Here is a 20,000-nt window from a genome sequence, read left to right on the forward strand (position 1 = left end):
CTTCACACTGTGTCACTTTAACAAACAGCCTTTACTTTTTCATAAAACAATGCTCTAAACTGATGCTCTAAAAATAGTTGTTGAATATTAACACATAAAATCAGGGGGTTACATTTTCAGTGGCACCCAATATAACCATAACACACAAAGAAGGAAGCACATGGGAGCACATTCAGCTCAATGGACTGATCAACAATGGCTCTGTTCTTCATACATACAGTGGTGTGGTGGCTAACGCTGTCACCTATAAACGCGAAAGAGGCCCGGGGTTCGATTCCCGGTCTGGACAGTCCTTCTGTCTTGAGTGTGTATGTTGTGCCCTGCAGGTTTTCCAGCTTCCTTTCACAATCCAAAGACATGCAGCTGAGGTTTATTGGTCTGTGAATGTGAGCATGTTGTCTGTCTCTATGGAGGCGATCTGTCCAGGGTGAACCCCGCCTGTCAGCTGGGCCTTCGCCCCAAAAAACCTTGACTAGGATAAGTGGTTCGGGGAATGGATACACACACACACACACAGACAATACAAATGCTCAACATTGACGGTTACAAATATCAATGAAGTTGAATGTCTTCCCAGGAAGCTTTCTAAAGCGTACTTAATTCAACGAAAAAAGCGCCCCCTTCCAGTTAAGTAAGGCGTGTACAAACTGGTCTGCTTTAGGGTCAGCAGTGTAAACTTGTGATATGATGTGTAGGTCAGTCCGTGTCCCCCGTGTGTGTGTGTGTGTGTGTGTGTGTGTGTGTGTGTGTCCCGGCCCTCCTCTGAACACACAACGCAGGCACAGGCCGACAGATGAACCCGTCAACTCCGCAGCCCCAAAAAACAGATGGATACATCTGTCCACCCACTCAGTATCATCTGGATGTTTTTTTTTTCTTTGCTTTGTTTTTTGTGCTCTTTCTAGCCACATGGAGGTCATTTGACACGATACAAAATAATCATATTCATTGCTTTCGGGATGGAGCCAACGCATGGAAGAGTTATTCATAGTTGCACGCTGTCTCGTCGTCTTCCTCCTCTCCTCACCTGTAATGAGAAGACAACAGATCAAGGACCTCTCAGTGTATCTTGGCAACAATTATGTGGACGAAGAAGACGTGTGAAGCAAGCAATGCATGAGAGATGGAGAGAGAGAGAGAGAGAGAGAGAGAGAGAGAGAGAGAGAGAGAGAAGAGAGAAGAGAGAGCCTACTCTGCAGAGATAAGATGGCATTCTCCGTTTGTGCAAAATGAGTTCATTAGGGGAGTGAGAGACAGCCACTGCTGGGAATGGAGGTTTCTGCGTGATAAAGGTTGGGAGCGGCAGATCGGAAGGAAAAGAGAGTTTCATTTCCTGTTCTTCAGAGGCAGCGGCTGTATCAGGGGATCAGCAGAGAGGCTAAAAAAAAATAGAGAGACAGGGGGAGGACAGACGGAGCAAGTTAGAGAAGGTAAATGCCAGGATTTCTCTGTCAAAAAAGAAAGGAAAGAAGAAGAAAAAAAGACTGACCCTCCGGATCGCTGTCAAAACACATTTATACACGGAGAACTGAGGGGAGACAGACAGAAAGAGGGTTGAAAGATATGTCAAACTCAGCTGCTCTCCGGAGAGTGGAAAGCCAAAGGGAGCTGCTGTGATCAGTGTGACGGCTATGAAGTAGTACCAGGTCGTATGAGGGGTTGTCACGGTGCAAAAGGCTAAACAAAACCCATGAGCCATGTTTCTGAGAATGACAGCCGCCATTTGAGAAGCATTGGGCAAACACGCAAACACAGCTGGCTCGCCCCTAAATTAATATGAGAGAGAACGCAGGCAAAGATACGAGAGCTGGGGAAAAAATAGGGGGAAAAGTATTAAATAAGAGATGAAATGAGCTGCAGGTCTTCTTGATAGACACCTGATAGTGGGAGAGGCCGGCTGGCTGGCTGATGCTGAGGCGGCAGGTACAGCAGAGGTGGAGGGATACGGAGGCCGCGCCGCACTGTTTAATATAGATCCGCGGTGATAAGGCGAGACAGAGAACACAGGATGTGTCCATCACTCAGGGGAAGGGAGGTGAGAGGAAATTGCCACAATAAATACACACACACACACACACACACGTGTGGGAGAAGCTCGGCATGTGTGTGTGTGGGTGTTCATAGACGTTCATAGAGGGTGCTGTTAACCCCCCCCCCAAAAAAAGAAGAAAATCTCCATTCTGAGTTGTATTTCGAACCCGACAGATAGAACTGATGATGTGTGGAAAGTGCAAAACTGAAATGATGACACTTCTTGAAAAGTTTTCATCCCGCTTCCTCAGGATATTGTGTACCGGCTCCAGAAAGTAGGACCGCACATCTGCTCTCCGTTGGTTGCTGCACTCTCCGATTGGCGAGCTGATCCTTTCAGCAATACACAGAAATCTAAATGTGTGTGTGCGTGTGCGTGTGTGTGTGTGTGTGTGTGCGTGTGTGTGTGCGTGCGTGTGTCTGCGTGACCACAAGACTGTTTGCTGAAGCTGCCGATTACAGTTGTCAGTCGTGGGATTAATCAGTGGTGACAAGGAATCATTGTGTGGTGCACATATGTACACACAGACAGACACACACACACACACACACACACACACACACACTGACAGAGAGAAAAAAAAACAATGATTGTCCTGACAGGTTGGGACAGCCAGCGTTTAAAGAGGCTCAATCCAACACCCGGTTCCAGCTCTACTGCGGGCTTCTGATCAAGACGATGAACACACACAAACACACACACACACATACACACACGGCACACTACACGCTGGAAAGCAGGCCGAGTTGGCGACGCAGTCCCTGAGAATAGAGTAACCTCTATAAACACAATATCAGTAACAGTGACACACGTGGGAGCCTCACGAGGGGCCCCACCAACGGTGCCCACTCTGTCAGAGCGATGGTCCCGGTGGCCACACGAGGGCCACTGTTTGAGCCCCCGCGTTTTACCGCCTCATTAAAAAGCATTCACCCTTGCACACGGTGGTGGAGGTCGACGCCGGTTGGCATAGCAAAGTGTAATAAAGGGAGAGATTTAAAGGGTCGGTTCCAGCACACGGCCAAAAGACCGACACATTAAAAGCTTGGAAAGGTAACGCTGGAGAAACAAGCGCGAGATTTTAAAGATTATCCAACCGGGACAAAAAACAGCCCAGTGCTGCCAACTCTTTTTTTAATTAAAGTATACAGCACGTTATGAAGATAAACATATCACATAATGATGTTTCTATTACGGACAAATAATGAATTTGCTCCGGGAAAAGTGGAAATCAGCTGCGGGGATCCTCTGAAGAGTTGATGCTACAAAACACAGAAATGACAAGAACCTGCAGTTCTTTGGAGGATGTGAGGTCTGCAGATTACACGCTTCTGTTGCTTTTTATGTAGTTTTGTTTGTTTATATTCTCCTTAATCTGCTACACTTTAGTATCGACAGGTGTCCTCTTTAACTTAATGTTAAGAACTTAGTATGAGATGTTACTTTTTATATAGTTTTGTTTTAGCATCAGTACATCTGTATGAGTTTGTGTGATTATTCAATTGCACAGCGGTGATGAAACTCTCCAAGCTGCATTCCCTCTTTCACTTTAGATTAGATTAGATTAAATTCAACTTTATTGTCATTAAACATGCAAGTACAGAGCAACAAAATGTAGTTTAGCATGCAACCAGAAGTGTAATAGTAGTAAGTACCAATATACAGAAAATACATTCACACTTTCCCTCTTTCGCTTTTAGATGTATTTAAAGTTTACGATAAACATATTTCATATTGTCTAAAGCGTCTGCTTGCGCGGCTGTCAGATGAAGACGCCACGCTTTCCCCAACGTGTTGACGAGTCTTTACGTTTGTTCATCCTGTCACGTCAGTGTGTTTGTAGGAGAGAACAGACTTTTTCTGTTGACTCTTTGAAGCATCGAGGAAATAAAACAGACTTTCATTTCAAGACAGGACTGACAAACGAAGACAAGAATCAGCTTAACAGAGGTCGTTTATTTCCATATATCTTTATTATCCGTTATTTCCCATATATTTATATATCTTTATTCTATACAGGTGTATTTCTCAATACAGTCTTTTATTGACATACATATATCTTACATAAGCTCAAGAGGTACTAGAGAGAGGCGAGAGGGAGTTTACGTCCTTCATAAGATATTTTGGCAGTTAACGAGACGATAGGAGATCACATTACAGACACACAAATTTGAAGTACAGTACACACACACACACGCACACGCACGCACGCACGCACACACACATTACGGCATGCACACATAAAGGGGCTGAACACCTCGAATCCTTTTTGCACCACCACACATACGTGCACCGACACACTAATCAAGGTGCACAGACACACGCGCACACACACAGACACACACACACACACACAAGCCCATGTAATAACTAAACACACATCCATGGAGAGGATAGATTACACCAATACTAAACTGACTAGTGAATACACATGTAGATGTACAGTACTCGCCATATTTTAACTCCTGCTCCTACAAACCCTCTCAGAAACACACACACACACACGCACACACGCACACACGCACACTATTTTTTGGTAGAAAGTAAAGAGCAGTAACGCTGATTTTCAGACTACGCCATTGATAATGTTATTAGCTCTGATCCATATTTGGTTTCTATGACTGACAGTTATGCAGAATGACACCAGGGCGCAGGGCGCCGCCGAGATTAAACAAGGACCGTCAGCACGACGTCAGGTTGTGTCACATGTGATGTTTGTCACACTGAACGTGTGGGAGGTCAAAATGACAACGATGATACATTATAAAATAAATACGCACATGTTATATTGCAGTTATAGGATGAATACACTTGGTTGGTTCTGTCTGTGATCTATTTTTTTTTTCCACTGGAAATTATAACAGTCTTTTTTTTCTGACACACACACACGTGCACGCACGCACACAGTCACACACATTCATGTCACTAACAGACAGTGCTTCACAGTGTTGAGAACTCATTGCAAACCCGCCGCTTGTCCAGGACGCCACCAAATAAGCACGGGCTGACAGTCGACACGACATCGCGACAGCTAAAACACGGGAACGTCTTTAGAAATATGAACAGAACAGATATCATATATTTGGCTTCAGTAGCAGATACCTGAATAGTGCTACATATTAGAAATGCATAACTTAACAGCATAATATGACAAACGCAACCATAAAGACTGAGAGAGAGGTTATACATGGAACCGTCTGGCCTTCTTGGACTGATCTCATAGTGCAGTATCTCCAGGTTATTGTCTACATGAACATAGACTGTATCATACGCTATTACTGTATAAAACATTCGTTTCAACCGTATAACCTGAAGAGAAGTTGCTCAAAAAAAGGACTCAGGCGACAAATAGAGGGAGGATGTTGATCTGACGATACTGAAGCTGTGAGCTCCGGGTTTTAACCCCAGAGAGCTGAACACAGCACGAGGAACACACAACGAAACACAAAGCTCAGTAAACTACCGCAGCCTGGCGCCGCATGGCTCCACCACTAGTTCTAGCTCTTGGTGGCGGACAGCTCGAAAAACAAGTGTCGTGTGATGTGTGAAAAAAGAGGCAAAGACGGTGAAAGGTAGCCCCTTGTCCTGTAGTTTTGCAGTTCGTCCAGAAGAGGGCGCTCTATGTGGCTAGAGTGACGCCTTCTTCGGGTCAAGGTTTGGTCAGACTGCGTTCGTGACAATGAAGTCTCTGTGTTGTTCACCGCTGGGCTCTGGAGTGATGCTCTTTAACAGACGCTGAGGAGGAAGGAGAACGAGAGGTGAGACAATCGAAGAGACACAAACTGAGGCAGCAACCACAAAGCAGGCGCTAACAGCGTGAATATCTTATTGCAGCAGGTTTGGGTTGGTTTAGTCTTTGTCGGGTTTATTAAGTATCAGAGCATAATCATTTATGAAGAAAAAAATAAATAAAATATACAAGGATTGATGCATTTAACCATATTTGTACAGTATGCATTGTTATCTCTGAGGAGATTATGTTGTTGGTCGTGTGCGTGCGTGCATTTTGTCTGTCCACGGCTAATCTCGCATACAATGGCACCCATCGGCCTGATATCTTGTATTGCTCATTCTGACTGTGTGCCAAAGGAACTCTTTTTGATGAAACATATTTTTTTGACAGTTTTTATACCATGATTGACTCCTCACTGATCTTAACCGGGCGCTATAGGGGCAGCAAATGATCAAAAACTGCTTCAGTTTGGAATATTGTGTGTCATTAGGGATTCAGAATCGTTATTCAGTTGTACAGCTAAATAGTTCATTCATCGTTTAGGTTTAAAAGATGGAAAAGAATTAAATAAAATGTATAAAAATATCTGTTGCAATTTCCTAGAGCTTAAATTGAGATTCTTAATCATCTTGTTTTGTCAACTAGCAAATATTTACGAGCATGCCGTTCACAAACACATTCATAAAATGACATTTTAGAAGCTGGAATCAGTGAATTGTTGGCATTTTGGCTTAAAAACACAATTCAGATAAGTATCCGATTATAGAACATTTGAGGAATATCTGTCCGTTGAGTGATAAATCCCTTTGGTTCTCATCTCAAAACACACCCGATGTGATCAAAAAGATGACAGAATTGGGACGAGGAAGAGCAGCGTGCACACACACAACGCCGCTGGTTTTGCAACAGAGAGACACTCGGCCATTTTGACCTCGCTTTTGGCCTCGTGAGTTACACCGACGCCGTCTTCTTTCACACTCGCACGCACACAAAAACACGACTCCCGTGTGTTGACAGTGTGTATCAGTGCCATTGTGTGCCCTGGCAGCAGTGTCAACACTGGACAAGCGCCAAAGATGTCTGTCTGCCAGCCTCTTTGATATCATCCGACCGTCTGTCAACTCCAACAAAGCATGCGGCGAGACAACAGCACTAACCAATGAATAAATATGAAGTATTAGTATTTATTAAGTAAGTCACAAGCTCAGAATAAACCACAAAGAGCAAATACACACCTGTACATGTTATATAGGACCCCGCAGGAGCAGGAAGTAAAGATTTCCTTGCTCAAATAGCAGCAACATATAATATGCAGATGTCTAACATCTGTCTTGATGCTTTGAAGACTAGTTTTATCAATAATGCTTAATTTGGTTAGTCACGCAGGGTGATGACACCGGCCTCGTCTGCTCTATAATTTTGCCTCAATGGGGCCTGGAAGTTGTCACGGCTTTTTCTTCCCCTGGCGTTGGCTTGGTTTTAATCTCTGGCCTGCGCTCCTTTGATCCTGATATCCAGTCACGTATTCACTGCAGAGGGTCGACTCTGACCGAGCATGAAAAAGCAGAGCGACAGAGGCAATCCCTGTTGTTGGAGAAGTGTCCGCAAGAGCAACAAAGGTCAGGCGGGGATACGAGTTGAAGGAGAAGCGCACGTGGGGGGAGGAAGGAGGGAAACTATTGAGGAGACACACCTGACATCTCGTCCTTCTAGTCTATGGCAGCGGACTGCCGCTCTACCGATTAGTGCGCGAACCGCTCTACCGTCCCGAGCTCCCGTGGAGGAAACGAGGGGAAAGGCTGTACCTGTTTGAACGTTCCCTTGGCATGGAGCAAGTGGTAGACCATATAAAGAGGCACACAGATGAATGAGGACACCCCGATGGAGTAGCCCAGGGCAGTGGTCCATGGCGGGAAGTGGTAGTCGAACAACCTGACCTCTGGTGGGAAGGCCAGAAAACTGATGATGATGTACTGCACACAGGAACGGGGACACAAAGAGCAGATAGAACAAAGATCAAATATGCATGTGACTAAACTCATTTGAAAGCTATTAAGTAGAGGACTACTGCATGTGTGTGTGTGTAAACACTGTTCACGGGCCCCACCAGCAGAAAGCAGGGGCAGATGGCCACCCAGCAGATCCTCCAGAAATACCCGGGGTAGAACCCAAGCATGAGCTGGATGTCACTACAGAAACGGTTTGTACCTGAAACACACACACACACACACACACACACACACACACACTCATTACACGGCCCCAAATATCAGCTGCCGCCGTGCTCAGTAAAAGGTGAAAAAACAACATCACTCAAACTTGCCGTAGAACCAGGAAACGGCGATGACCTCAAGCAGGACCACGGTGATGACCGCGGGGCCCGTCGCGTACTCCTCAAACAGCTTCACCACAAACGCTCCGCCCTGACACAGCAGACGGGACGAGAGAGAGAGAGAGAGAGAGAGAGAGAGAGAGAGAGGGGGGGGGGGGGGATTGTTAATTTGCTCTGATCCAAGCGGCTTCACCTACTCAGAGTAAGACAATTATCACTTTGTTTAGGGTTCATTAACAGATTAGCGCTCTAATCTGATTGCGGCTAATTGCTAGCTGCGGTCTATCACATTACTTAGAATACGGCCGTGACATTTAAGTGACTTTTACATGACGTGTTGAATTAATGTTTCTCATTAGCGGCAATCTACGTAATTACTAGCAGTCAGGTGGGATAAATTATAGATGTATCTATGTTAATGGAGACAATAACCTGGAGATACTGCACTGTGAGAGTCCAAGAAGGCCAGATACAGTTACATTGATATCCTCTATTAGAGAGATCGATCATATATGATGTTGTCATTTTAACGGTGTTTGTTAGTGTGGCGGTTTACTCACATATGTGAGGGTGGAGAGAGCCCCGAGGAAGCAGACGCACACCAGGCCTAAGACAAACCACTCTCGCCTCTTCACCAGGACGTGAGGGAACTCATCCAGCATGGCCGTGATCACGCCCTCCAGCCCCGCGAACTGGAGAGAGAGCAGAACAACGAGCGGAGAGGAGCGCGTCAGGAGGCGCAGAATGAAGAAGGAGGAGGCAGACGATGAAGAAACGAGAAGAAAACTGATGTCGGAAAGACATTGAGCTGTACGTGCACCCGTCGACAACTTTGAGCTTTGAGAACCTAAACTCTTTTGACAATCCAGGAAAACATCTAAAGATGCCTTGTGACGCCTCCCTGGCACAGTGACAACAACAAAAACACGAAGACAATGGCTCAGCCGATCCAACGTGAGTCCGAACGCAGCGGCACGTTTTTATAGTAATATCCTCAGTCGTAAAATCGAGGAGCGTAGCAACCCCGATGCCGATCCCACCCTGATTATTAGGGACGCGATAACGGCCGACGCGGGCCTCTCCAGCTGGCTGCCTCCGAGCCGATAAACACGGGCTCGTGGAGACAAGATCGCCACACAACGGTGATATGAAAAGTCCTATCGCATTGTTTTCGCTGACTGTTATCCGAAATGAAACAGCGAGGACAAATAACACCTCTACGGAGCAACGAGTACGACAAGTCAAATAGAACAAGGCACCGTGCCCGGGTGACAAGGCAAATATGAAACACCTGTTTCTGCCCACACGAGCCTTGGACAACCGAAGAGGGCACGTGGAGCGCAAAGAACATTCGGCTGAAATGAGCAATCAACCAACTAACCGTGCTATCCAGACCCAACATAATGATCATGAGGAAGAAGATGATGGAGAAGAAAGTAGCAGCAGGCATGTTTCCTATGGCTTCTGCATAAATGATGAACAGCAGACTGGGACCTGGGGAGGAGGAAGAGAGGCGGGTTGAATAAAGAGTTCCTCTGAATTCATCCTCACGGATGTATTTTGGTGCAAAGCTACATTTGCAATCTGTATTTGGAGGGTTGTGTTGTTGTTGTTGTTGTGTGTGTGTGTGTGTGTGTGTGTGTGGTTCTTCTACCAGCATCCTTGGCCACAGCGTCCACATCCTGATGCCTCATCTCCGCCATGTAGCCCAGCACGGTAAAGATGACAAAGCCAGACAGAAAGCTCGTCAGGCAGTTCACAGAGCTGGTGATCAGCGCGTCTCTGAGATGGAGAAGGGAAGGAAGATAACAAAGTTAGGGAGAACATTAATATTGCAAATATGTCGAAGTATTTAAACTTGATTATTCAATTAAGACCACTGACACCATTGGACACCGTTGTTTTTGTTCTACCTGCATTAGCTTCATGTTTCTAGGTCAACAAAAAAAAAGTTCGGATAATTCTCTTTGGAGATTTAAAAGATTTTTTTGCAGGGACTTGAGTTTTGGGAAGGTGGAAAAAGAGAGAAAGGATTTACTTGTAGCAGTTGTTGTGAAACGGGTTGTAGCTGGCGAAGGCCAGGAGCACGCCGAAGCCCGGACCCAGAGAGAAGAAGATCTGAGCTGCTGCATCGATCCACACCTGAGGGAGCACGGGCAGGTGTGTTGAGGTCACACGTTTGTACAAAGATAACACCCTTGCCATGCTGCACCGACTGACTCACTGTCGTGGTCAGCAGCTTCTGCCAGTCCGGCTTGAGATAGAAGACCACGCCCCTCCAGGCCCCCGGCAGAGTGGCCCCACGGACGAGCAACACCAGGAGGACCAGGTAAGGAAAGGTAGCGGTCACCCAGACGACCTAACGCCGAAAAGGAGGAAAAAACCAAACACTTTTGTGTTGTCGATAAACTCCTATCGCTGACGTCCGGTGATCCTCGCTGATGAACAGGCGACGGCTGATGTTTTTCTCGGCCCCTTTCGGCTCCGTCAATCCATCCATCCGTCCATCATCTACTCTAACCGACACACCCGTTAGCCATGCAGGCGCCCCTTCGGTTACCTTTCCAGACGTCTTGACTCCTTTCCAGATGCTGAAGTAGACGATGATGAAGATGAAAAACAGGCAGAGGGCCAGCTGCCAGCTGACAGCGCCCAGCTGGTGCAGACCCGGGGAGAGGTGGACTTGCAACACCTGGCGACTGGCGGGAGGAAAACCAGGCGGGGGGAGGGGAAAGTGTGTAGGGGGTGAAAAGGGGGGGGGTTGAGGTCGAAAGGGGTGCAAAGAGGGAGACAAGGCGATCACATATAACATGGCGTTAGTGGTGTCGGCAGGATATGAAGAGAGTCATGAAAAACCAAAGAAAAGTGGAAGAGAGTAGGGAAAGGAAGACGGTACGAGGTGCAGGAGAAGAATGTTATGAATAAGAAGAAGATAAAAAAGAAAGTGAGAATACAAAGATAGGACGGGTAGAAGAGATGTTTGGAAGATTTGTAACAGAGACAAAGAGGATAGAACAAGGATGGAAGGAAATGGGATGCAGATGAAACAGCAAGAAATGGACAAAAAAAGATACAAGGACGAGGAGATGAATAAAAGTGTGGGGAGGTCAGGAAAAGGAAAAACAAGATAAGAGTGTGAACTCTTTGCACAGTATGAGAACAATAGAGCTCCGGCAAATATAATGTACATGTATAAATGACACTGATTAAACAAGTTCACGGAAAGGGAAAACATAAGGAGACTAAATGAAGAGGATGTGAGAGAGCCCTGAATGACTTAATAGAAGTTTACACAAGCCAAAGTGAGAAAAAAAAACATTACAAGGCAAAAAAAAAAGAAGAAAAGGGAGGCTGAAATAAATGAGCGGGGTTAACATGTGGTCACAGGTTAAGCACACAGAGCTCGGACGATAAAACGGAGACGTGATTTATGTTGAAAACAGGAAATTCTGGCGCCAGACTGAGGAATTTGTTCTTTAAAACCTGCATTAGGAAAAGTCAACTACGGATAAACCCTGAACCTGTCTCAGCGGACAGACAAAGACATGTTCGAGAGAGCGGCTGATAAGGCCGAGCCAGTCGAGTGCGGAGTGCCAAAGCAGTCAGGGATAATAAAGCCACGGCTCGGGTTGCATGTTACAAAAAAAGAAAAGAAAAAACAGCAAACTCGACAGAGTTAATTACTGAGGAAGCAGACACAGATTAGGAGGCTTGGAATAATATAAATAATCTGTTTCAAATTGTCAGAAAGCTTTTTTTTTAATAAAAGAAAAATGTTTAATCTGGAGGAGATTCTACAAATGTTGTCTCACTAGCATCTCATCTATCTCTTTTGGATCTTCCAATAATCCAAAAATAGACAATAGCTCTTCCTCCCTTCTCTCTCTCCCTCTTCACCTCCTGCCTCTCTCGTTCATCACCTGCTTCTTTAACTCTAGAAGTTCACGTTTAACTTAAGCTAGTTCATATTTTTGGCTTATTTTCAGTGGATTTAAAATGTTCTGCTTTCTATTTGCTGGTCTACAGACATGAACATCTGTTGCACATCACTGATAAATACGAAGTTAATGAATCCGTTAAACATTTATTTTAATAATACACATACCTACCGAGTGACTCGACGGATTTATATAGATATATACTCTTCACATAAAACGTGTTATACATATACCTAATGTGTCTTTTATACACATTTCTATTAAAAGAAGTCCTTTGAGACACTGCAGCCTCACCAGGCCCCGTCTGTGGCTCACCGAGATGCTATTCATAGAGCTCCATCCCCATGAATGTAATCGCCAAAGTCTATCAAATGAAGTCCATCAAATGAAGCTTCTGCATACTCGCTACAGCTCGCGTCTGTTGTCTTTCCTGGTTGAACTAAATTCTGCCTTTCCACGGGACTAAATTGCACGTGTATCTTGAGCTAACTGTCACAGTGAGTATGAAACACGAGGACATGTCTGGTCCTCTTCGCGGAGTTTCTTACTCCGTAACTTTCTCAGATGAGCTCAGGGATGCTAATCTCTCCGTGCTGCTACGTCTTCACAGCTGGATATCCAAGTGGGACAGGGGAATTTAAACACCGACCCTGTAATCGCTCTCTGGAAGTCGTCCTCGCTCCTTCACTTGACGTCTCCCCTCCCCCTAGGAAGCTTCCCCCGCTACCTTACGCCTGCACATCCCACTTACAAGCACTTACGTATAGAACTCCTCGGCCGGGGAGGTGGAGGAGTTGGACCAGGACACGTTGTGGTCGGTGGACATGTAGCGGTTGCAGTTGACCGTGTTCCAGCTGTTGGTGCACGTGGTCCAGGGCAGGGTGGGCCGAAAGGACGACAGCAGGTAGTACAAGGCCCAGGCCATGATGGTGTTGTAGTAGAAGGCTATGTAGAGGGCGATGATGCAGATGGCGAAGCCGATCCCTGCGCGAGCGGAAGAAAACTACCGTTAGCACGAAAACGCAACAAAAACAAAACGTGAGCGATCTTGCTGGTGAAACCTCCCGCGACTGCCATTTCATTAGAGCGCCAGTCAGTCATGACTTGAAGCGACATCAGTGGTGTTTTCAAGCTAATTCAAGTTGCGTCGGGGGGAGCGGGTGACATTTCCCAGCGACAACAACAGCCAACGTACTATCACTTTTTCTGAGCACCTGGCATTTGGCTGGGAAATGTGACAATTTCCATAACAGAGAGTCGGTATATCTCATTAGACGTTCAAGCCGCTCGGGACGCTCTCTAAGGGAACTGCACTGAGCAGGACCAGGAGGTTAAACGAGCTGTCGCTCAGGCTCTGACGGGCTGCCGCTGTCCTTTATCAGGCCTCCGCTCTCCCACTGCCAATTTTCCTGTTAGTTCTCTCATGTCCTCTTCCATCCCTTTGAATCCACACGCCATTGCTATTAACTCCTTTCTCCGTCAGCTCTGTTTTCTCTCTCCGCTCCTCCCGCGTTACCTTTGAAGATGGGGCAGATGTACTTCCAGATGGAGATGCAGCCGCTGCGGTGGAACTGGCCGAGGGCCAGCTCCATGTAGAAGAGAGGGACGCCTCCGAACACGGCCATCAACAGGTAGGGCAGCAGGAAGGCACCTGGGCGGGGGCACAGGGACCGAGACCCGGGGGGTTACAAATGTGGGGATTGAAGTGGAAAACAGTGGGGATTGAAGTGGAGAGGGTGAAAACAGTGGGGATTGAAGTGGAGAGGGTGAAAACAGTGGGGATTGAAGTGGAAAACCGTCAAGATTGAAGTGGAGAGGGTGAAAAACAGTAGGGATGGAAGTGGAGAGGGTGAAAACAGTGGGGATTGAAGTGGAAAACAGTGAAGATTGAAGTGGAGAGGGTGAAAACAGTGGAGATTGAAGTGGAAAACAGTGAAGATTGAAGTGGAGAGGGTGAAAAACAGTAGGGATGGAAGTGGAGAGGGTGAAAACAGTGGAGATTGAAGTGGAAAACAGTGAAGATTGAAGTGGAGAGGGTGAAAAACAGTAGGGATGGAAGTGGAGAGGGTGAAAACAGCGGGGATTGAAGTGGAGAGGGTGAAAACAGCGGGGATTGACGTGGAGAGGGTGAAAACAGTGGGGATTGAAGTGGAGAGAGGGAAATAGTGGGGATTGAAGATGAGAGGATCATAACAGTGAGGATTGAGGATGAAAACAGTGAGGGTTGAAGATGAGAGGGTGAAAACAGTGGGGGTTGAAGTGGAGTGAGGGAAACAGTGAGGATTGAAGTGGAGAGGGTGGAAGCAGTAGGGATTGAAGTGGAGGGGGTTAGAACAGTGGAGATTGAAGTGGAGAGGGTGAAAATATTAGGGATTGAAGCGGAGAGAGAGAAACAGCGGGGATTGAAGTGGAAAACAATGGGGATTGATGTATTGAAGTGGAGAGGAGGATGAAAACAGTGGGGATTGAAGTGGAGAGGGTGAAAACAGCGGGGGTAAAGTGAGAGGAGAATAAGTTATGGACGAACACTAAAAAAAAAAGTCAACTGCACTCCAGAGAAATGCTCCTGGACGAGGAGCCAGCACGTTAGAAAGCACTCTGTGAAACTCATTAAATGTTGGAGGCACCCGATCATTCACATAACCCGAGTCCATTCAAAAACAACAGCGTGCGCTCGCCCGGTTCCGTATAACTCTCCATTAAAGATGTGGAAACGCGCAGCGACAGGGGTCGTTTTGCGCTGCGATGTCGGCCGCTGGCTTAAGGAAAATATAAAGCGGTGAAGGGAGAACGACGAGGCCGAACACTGAGAAGCAGCGGGACGGCGGCCAGACGCTTTGAACTCTGCAAAACCACCGTGCAGAGCTCGATAATCTCTCTGTTTCTCTTTCTTTCCGTCCATCTGATTATCAACTATAGTTGCGTGTGCGCTTGTGTACGCGTGTGTGTGTGGTTGTGACATGGAGGCGCAGATAAGGGCTGATTGAGCAGCTGCCTGGCAGACAGGTTATTAAGCAAGGAGAAAGAGACTGGAGGTGTTCTCATAAAAAGCACAATTAATACTGTTGCCTCTATCAAGTGTCTCCCAGTCCCCATCTCTACCTCGCTCCGCGAGACACACACACAGAACACAGGAAATTGCAAAGATTTTATTATTGCAATTTCAATAAAAGCGGGAAGGGAGGCCCTGTTTTTCGTGAAGTGAAGACTGTAGGAACAAGACCACAGGCCGTGTCACGAGAAACTCAGTTTGAAGCATATATTTAAAATAAATGTATATATATTTTTGTTTTGTATGGCCCAATTTGATTAATTGCATTTAAAAAAAAAGAGTTGAGTTTGAATCCCATTTGAATTTGTTCTGTTTAATTTGAATAACTGGGTCTGAATATCATGTAAATGTATTAGTTTAGACCTGAATTTCATGACATTGAATCAAGTTTCTGAAACTGTATTTGATCCTCTCTGAAAGTGTATCACTGCGTCCACATTCGGGGTTTTCACGATTCAAATTTAGGTCCTGCGATTCGATTTCAGTGTAACGAGACGCGCGTCCGTCCGTCCGTCCATCCGGTCGTTGAGGAAAAGTAATCGAGTGCAGATTCACAGAACTCTGATCTGTGAACGTTATTTTCTTTTCAGAGTTGGTTTATTGGATTAAATCTAAAGTATTTCTTGTATTTTCCTCTTTTTTTTCCCTCTCCCCGCCGCGAGGAGTTCCAGCGCAAAAGCCACATCGACAATAAAATAAACCGACGTCGACTTTTGGTTTCACACGGGACACGAACAACGGTCTCACGGGTGAAAGTCCTGTGCTCGACCCATCCATAAACCTGCCCTCCTCTCGACTTGCAATGTAAATAAAACATATTTCTGTTGAACCTGGGGATGTATAAACTTTCTAATGGGTCTGTTTTCATTGTACTGGCGCTTCATTTTGACTCATTTCTGTAAAATGTAATTGCAGCAACGGCAACTTTTGGGCTGTAGACCCGCAGAGCTGGAAAAAAGGACTTTGACAGTTTGCTCAGCAAACTGCAGTTTCCCTCCCCGGAGTATTCTCCTGGCAGCGTGGTGGACGGAGGGAAAATACGAGTCGTTTTTTTCTCGTTGCTGACACTTTGGATTTAATCCAATAAACAAACGATCAAAAAGTTCATAGTACGGAGTTCTGTGAGTCTGAACTGGATTGCTCAATATGTGCGTGTCAGTGAACTGAAACTATATTGAACCGAGTGTATAAAACTAATACAGTCGATTTCAATAGATGCTTATTACAGATTCTGTTTTTAATGCAACTATCACGTTGAGAAATTCGAATTTCAATGTAAATGTTTATTTATTTCCGCCTCCAGGCTTTTGGAACATATTTGCTTACCTTTTTGAAAGTTAGGAGGTGCAAGAATTGAGCTGAATGAAGTGTTAACTGCAGCGTTCCTCATCAGCAGGTCTACACCTTCATCTTTAATGATGGAAAAAGTGAGAGGGCAGTGACCTATATGTTGAGAATTATTCCTATGAATATTATAAATGTACAGTGCACGCTGCTGGACACAGCAACGCAAACAAGCCTCTTCTCTTCTTTCTAACTTAAACGATGTTCACCCTCACATGGGATGTCCTGCACACGGCTCTCTCTTCCCCCCCTCCTCATCTTCCTCTCCCCCCTCACCTCCTCCATTTTGGTAGCAGATGTAAGGGAAGCGCCAGACGTTCCCCAGATCCACCGCGTAGCCGATCACGGAGAGCAAGAAGTCCATCTTCTTGCTCCAGGTTTCTCTGGGCCTCTCCAAGCTGGTGTGCTGGACCACCAGGGTCCTGAGGCCCGGCAGCGGCGGCGCCGGCGGCCCCGAGGGCCCCGTTCCTCCTCCGCCGGGCCCGCGGGCCGTGCCCTCGGGGCCGGCCGCGGTGGCCGGTCCCTCCTTGGCGCTTTGAGCGGTGGACGCGGCGGTGAAGCTGTTGGACACCTGCTGCCCGGAGCCAGGAGTCAGGCTCTTGGGTCCTCTCTCTGCGACGCCGTCAGCCTGCATCAGTCTACCGTTTTCCTGCTGGGGGCCTCCCTCTTCCCCTCCCCCCTTCTCCCTCTCTCCCTCATTCTCCCCTTTGTCCGTCGTCAACATGCTCGTCAGCATCATATCTTGGGCCTCCATCGGGTGTGGCGGCGGCGGTGGCGGCGGCGGCGGCGGCGGCGGTGCGGCGAAGGCGGTTAGGGGTGCAGAGAGGCTCCCGGTGACGACGAAGGGAATGTGGCGCTGCTGTTTGATACGGCGCCCATTAGGGGAACAGAGGGGTGAAGAAGAGGGAATGGGGGCGGAGGAGGCGGAGCTACAAATTTGGCGGGAATTGAGCAGAATTAAAATAGAACAAAGTGAAGATTGAAAGGAGGTGCGTGTAAGCGGGAGTGTAATGAAAGGAGTACGAGCAGGGAGGCGGGAGGCGGGAGGAAAGGATCTGGAACAGGAAGTGGCCCGCCGAAAACTCCCACAAGAATCTTGTATCTCCTCCACGGGCCGCTCGTCCTCTGAGGCGCTCGGCGACGGAGCGAGCTGCAACACAGAGGAGACGTACACAGATCACCTGTGAACCCCGCGGTGTGAAACACAGAAAACAAGTCCAGTTATGGCGATGAAATACGTTATGGAATACAGTTTCCTTTTGGAAATTGTGCGCCAAAATCCTCCCGCTCCAATTTGAAGTCCCAGCATGCCCCATTCAGACAATCCTTTGGCTTAAAATACGTATTTTTTCTATTTTCGAACCGAACGACACAGTTTTTTTTAACTGAAACTCCTTCCTAACAGAGCAAGGCTTTGTTTTATTGTGATTATTGTTGCAGATTCTGATTCTTTAGGTCGTAATCTTTCCAAAAAGGTGTCCTATTGACCGCTCCAGGAGGCTTTTTTAGGGAATCTGGCTCACATCATCCTGGATGTTTATGCTTACCATCAAAATATCTTTCAAAAGTGTTTTTTTTACAGATATACATTTTTTTCCCAAGACGTTGCTGAACAAACACATTCAATAAACACAAATTTTGGAATTAATTTGGGGTTCCTACGACGACTCAAACACAGGGGAAAGGAGGGCTGGAGCTGAAATGGTTTCCACTGTTTTCAACGTGTTAAAGGCACAATGTTTATGTGAGTGAAACTTAAATAATATGAAATCCTGAAGAAACAAAAAGACTTGATGGGATCGTGAATGATTTTCACTCAGCTTTTGAAACCTCGTGCAAGCGCAGACACACAAATGTGATCTGATTTTCACGCTATCACCCAGTTGCGTAACCTGTTTCGATAATTATCTGATCAAAGCTGTTTTATCATTACAAAGAAGCAATGTAAACAACACAAAAGCAAAATAACTTAATTAGTCAATTATGGACAGCATGAAAGTTATTTGCTCATTCAATGTGATTGTGTTTAGTTAGACTAAAGTTTTAATATGTTTTTACTCTCATATGCACAGAAAACAGTTATTCTATATTATAAAAAGCTTATTTTGCTCGGTCCTAACACAAAATGACAATAAACTTAAGCTAAAAAAAATATTTTAAACCTTATTTCACACTGTACTTTCTATTTTGTGCGTTCTATATGTTAGCATTTCACGTCGCCTGTAAAGGTTTTAAGAACAAGGCGGCACATTTAACTAATTTATTTCATGATGAAAAAGTTCAATTCTATCCACTTGACATGCTGAATGTAATTGAAACACGAGACTTCTGTCGATTTGTGCGTCTGGATGTAGATATTCTTTGTGAATATGTACCTTTAGCGCGTTTAGCGTGCACCACCTGTTGCACAGCGTCATTGAAAAACACTTCATTTCGTTTTGAAACTTGGCAAAGACGACGGCTGCTTTGTTCGCATGGAAAAATATCCGTTCAACCCTGGCAACAAATCACACTTACGGTACAGCCGCTACACTTTCTGCGGAAAAAAAAGTCACACGTGCTCGACATGAGGTCACATGAGTAATGAGTCAAAAGGAGAGAGCAACTTAAAAGCGGATTAAATTGTTTGCGGCGTTCGCTCGATTAGTGACGGATGCCAGAACGCAGGGAGACTCAATTTACACGGAACGCCATCATCTTAATTAAGAGCGAGCGTCCGGCAGCGTCACCCGACACGACATTGCTCTCCACGCCGCCGCGTGAGGACCACGTCATGCACCTGGAAGAGGAGAAGCCCCGGATAACCTTGCTTTCAACGTAAACATTGTCCTCGTACAAACACACACTTTTATTCCCGGATGAAAGCAAGTCGTCCATCGCTAAACCCCCACGACTTCACTTGCAACTGAAAACGCGACACCGAGAAAAAGGCAGAGATGTTTTAAAGATGCTCGAGGGGCTCGAGGGGCTCGAACTCGATGGAAACCTGAGCATTTTCTACGCGAGACTGGAGGATGAAAAGGTGAAAGTTTGTTCGCTTTTCACATGGCAACAAAAAAATGATGTCGCTGAAAAGTGTTATCTTCCTAACTACGCTTTACTCTGGGTTATCTGCACGCCACGCCGCCTCGCTATAGAAAGTCAAGAAAGACAAACAATGGCAAACGGCGCTCACACTGACGCTGACCTCGTCAGAAAAAAACAAACAAGTGAAGTAGGAACAGATAGAATTCAAGTGAATTTATAAAAAAGTGTTTTTTTCCCCCCCGATAACGGATTATTTGAACAAATTCATTCTGCAGAAAACTTCAAAGTCACTGAAAATCAAAACGTTTTAGTTTTTTTTTTCATTAATACGTTCGCGTTCCGCAAAGATAAGTTTAATAATGTGGAGGAAAAAAAGGCAGAAAGATGATAACATCGAGAGTTTTGCAAAGATAAAGTGAAAGAGGACGTGCGAGGAGGAAAATACGCATGAAGCGTGAAAAAACAACCCAAATGTAGAAAAAAAAATCTCTTATCTGAGTGAACTTTAGTTAAACTTAAGACAAACCATTAGTCGCCACGCT

General features: G+C 45.9%; 1 protein-coding gene across 2 annotated transcripts in view; it reads right to left on the reverse strand.

The window, feature by feature from the left end:
* Positions 1–4,003: 4,003 nt before the first annotated feature.
* slc6a4a (solute carrier family 6 member 4a) overlaps positions 4,004–20,000 on the reverse strand; it is a 21,803-nt gene continuing 5,806 nt past the window's right edge. For both annotated transcript variants that reach the window (XM_068584639.1, XM_068584642.1), the window contains exons 2-14: positions 16,708–17,581; positions 13,552–13,686; positions 12,797–13,019; positions 10,658–10,796; positions 10,322–10,456; positions 10,136–10,239; positions 9,752–9,879; positions 9,479–9,591; positions 8,658–8,789; positions 8,089–8,188; positions 7,873–7,973; positions 7,571–7,738; positions 4,004–5,767 (exon numbers count right to left, since the gene is read on the reverse strand). In XM_068584639.1, coding sequence (XP_068440740.1) covers positions 5,693–5,767; positions 7,571–7,738; positions 7,873–7,973; positions 8,089–8,188; positions 8,658–8,789; positions 9,479–9,591; positions 9,752–9,879; positions 10,136–10,239; positions 10,322–10,456; positions 10,658–10,796; positions 12,797–13,019; positions 13,552–13,686; positions 16,708–17,581 — 2,427 coding nt within the window. In that variant the 3' untranslated portion in view covers positions 4,004–5,692. The remainder of the gene's footprint in view (positions 5,768–7,570; positions 7,739–7,872; positions 7,974–8,088; positions 8,189–8,657; positions 8,790–9,478; positions 9,592–9,751; positions 9,880–10,135; positions 10,240–10,321; positions 10,457–10,657; positions 10,797–12,796; positions 13,020–13,551; positions 13,687–16,707; positions 17,582–20,000) is intronic.

The sequence above is a fragment of the Clinocottus analis genome, unplaced genomic scaffold, assembly GCF_023055335.1.
Source record: "Clinocottus analis isolate CAN_PGR_092001 unplaced genomic scaffold, fCliAna1.0.p SCAF_2, whole genome shotgun sequence".
NCBI lineage: Eukaryota > Metazoa > Chordata > Actinopteri > Perciformes > Cottidae > Clinocottus > Clinocottus analis.